The sequence below is a fragment of the Salpingoeca rosetta genome (assembly GCF_000188695.1).
Source record: "Salpingoeca rosetta unplaced genomic scaffold supercont1.67, whole genome shotgun sequence".
Taxonomy (NCBI): domain Eukaryota; class Choanoflagellata; order Craspedida; family Salpingoecidae; genus Salpingoeca; species Salpingoeca rosetta.
Window position 1 is genome coordinate 1 of NW_004754867.1, and position 2,500 is coordinate 2,500.

The 2,500-nt window shown below is 54.9% G+C and overlaps 2 protein-coding genes across 2 annotated transcripts in view; both read left to right on the forward strand.

Moving 5' to 3' along the window:
* The first annotated feature begins 190 nt into the window (after window positions 1-190).
* On the forward strand, window positions 191-1,297 carry PTSG_11418 (uncharacterized protein). The gene is made up of 3 exons (XM_004987510.1): window positions 191-358; window positions 540-735; window positions 1,057-1,297. Exons 1-3 carry the CDS (start codon window positions 233-235, stop codon window positions 1,092-1,094), a joined length of 360 nt encoding a protein of 119 aa, XP_004987567.1. The 5' UTR covers window positions 191-232; the 3' UTR covers window positions 1,095-1,297.
* Window positions 1,298-1,394: 97 nt separating this feature from the next.
* PTSG_11419 (uncharacterized protein) overlaps window positions 1,395-2,500 on the forward strand; it is a 1,786-nt gene continuing 680 nt past the window's right edge. Inside the window, exon 1 of the mRNA XM_004987511.1 lies at window positions 1,395-2,500. This exon is cut by the window's right edge and continues 680 nt beyond it. Coding sequence (XP_004987568.1) covers window positions 1,470-2,500 — 1,031 coding nt within the window. The 5' untranslated portion in view covers window positions 1,395-1,469.

A 2,500-nucleotide genomic window follows, 5' to 3' on the forward strand; every position in this document is an offset into this window, starting at 1 on the left:
CACACACACACACACACACACACACACACACACACACACACACACACACACACACACACACACACACACACACGCATACACACGCACACTCGCGCACGCACGCATACACACGCACACTCACGCACGCTCACACACGCACGCATACTCACTCACGCACGCATACTCACTCACGCACGCACGCACGCATACACAGCTGCAAGCGTTTTACGAGCCGCGTGATTGGATCCTTGAGATGTCACCGAACCGAAAATTCTTCAGATTGCGTCATGACATTGAGAACGAGGACGCGCTGATGCGGCGATTTGGACAGACCGCCATTGGAGGAACAGATGAGCTGGAAACAGTCATTCTGGAGGAGGTACGTGCAATGGCGCTTTGGGAGTTGGGGTGTATTTGAGCGAGGAAGTGCAGTGTGTGGAGTTGTGAGGCGACTGCTTCTCTCTCACGTTTGCCAGCAACCCAATATAACACACACACACACACATAACACACATAACACACACACACACACACGCACGCACGCATACACACACCATCAGGCTGCTGCGAACATTTCGCTGGATGCACCTGGTGGGCTGAAGGGGTCATTGTCTGTGAACGTGAAGGCGACGCTTGATGTGATGGTTGTGTCCATGGTGCAGCAATTAGATCTCATGGACCAGATTGCCACCACACGACTTGATGCAATCGACAACCGCATCGCGGATATCGAGACCCGCCTTTCAAAATGCGAAGGTCGGGCATCTTTTGTGTTTATGGAGGGGCAGCAGTTGTCTGCGTGCCGATGTGTGTGTGTGTGTGTGTGTGTGGGTGTGTGTCTGTGGGTGTGTGGTTTGTCTGTGTCTGTGTGTGGGTGTGTCTGTGTGTGTGTGTGTGTGTGTGTGTGTGTGTGGGTGTCTGTGGGGTTGTGTCCGTGTCTGTGAGTCTGTTTGTTTGTCTGTTTGTCTGTGCTTGTGAGTGCGTGTTTGTGTGTCTTCTCCTTCTTGCATGCCGTCCATTTGCGTGTGTGTCAACATCTCACGTTTCCACCGTCACTCTGCTCTATCCCATGTGCAGGCGCATTTGCGCGAGGCATGGTCCGGTTACAGACCTGATCAAACGTACACACACACACACATGCACAACGCCACGGTTATGTTTCGTGCCGTTCCCTGCTTGTGCTCACCGCTGCAACACCTCCGTTGGCTATCTCTTCCCTTTGTCTCATCTCCTCCTCATCTTCGTCCCCCTCACTTCCTACAATGTGTGGTGTTGCTGGCCAGTTACAGCAGCAACGACAGTAAATGCACACGTCATATATTGCAATCGCGCGCACGGCTCTCACGTGTGGGTGTGTGTGTGTGTGTGTGGAATCATGTCAACACACGAACGACGGCTCGAAATCCATGTACAATGCCCAACAATCCTCCACAATTGCCCTCCACGAACAGCAGTTGGCTCGCGCACTTGAGTGCTCTTCTTCGTTGCTGATGGTGACGAGGACGAAGATGACAGGATGGGTGCAACGGCGTGCGACGGCTCAGGTGCTAGTGGCAGCTGTCTGCTCGTTGCTTTTCCTGGCTATGCCGTTTATCAGCGTCGGAGAGGTGATACTGGAGGAGGATGATGCGGGCGCCTTCCACATCAACACGAGCGATCCCATGAGCCAGCCCGTGTTTCTGAACGGCCTGAATGTGCACGAGACCCTCAGCATGTTGATGAGCACCATGTCGGCGCAGCAGAGCGTCAACGCTGCACAGGAAAGCATAATCGATGCACAACGGAGTGCGATTTCGGCCCAGCAGAGGGCGATTGATCGTGTCCGTGGCGAAGTGTGCTTTCCAAGTGCCACGACGTTTGGGCAGCTCGGCTCAACGACAAACAAGTGGCTTGGTGGCGTGTTGGCGAACAACGGCCTGATCTACGCGGCGCCGTACACCTCCCCGTCCGTGCTCATCATCGATCCGGACACCAACACCGTCGACACGACCACAATCTCTGGACTCGGACAAGACGCAAACAAGTGGGCCGGTGCTGTGCTGGCAAGCAACGGCCTCGTTTACATGTTTCCATCAACCAGGGACACGACGCTCATCATCGACTCAGACACCAACACCATTGACACCACAAGCATCCAAGAACTTGGCTCTGGTCATCTCAAATGGCGCAGTGGCGTTGCGGCCGGCAACGGCCTCATCTTCGGCATCCCTTATTCTGCCACGGCTGTGCTGATCATCGATCCAGCGACCAACTCGGCCGACAACACCACGCTTTCCGGGCTGTCGAGCGAGGGATTAAAGTGGTATGGTGGCGTGCAAACGGACAGCGGTCTCATCTACTGCGTTCCCGTCGAAGCGCCCTCTGTGCTCATCATTAACCCAGAGACCCTGACAATGGATCTCACCACCATCAGTGGCCTGGACACAAACATCAAGTGGTGGGGCGGCGTGCTGGCACGCAATGGCCTCATCTACACGATTCCAAGTGTCTCTGCAACGGCACTCGTCATCAACCCAGCCAC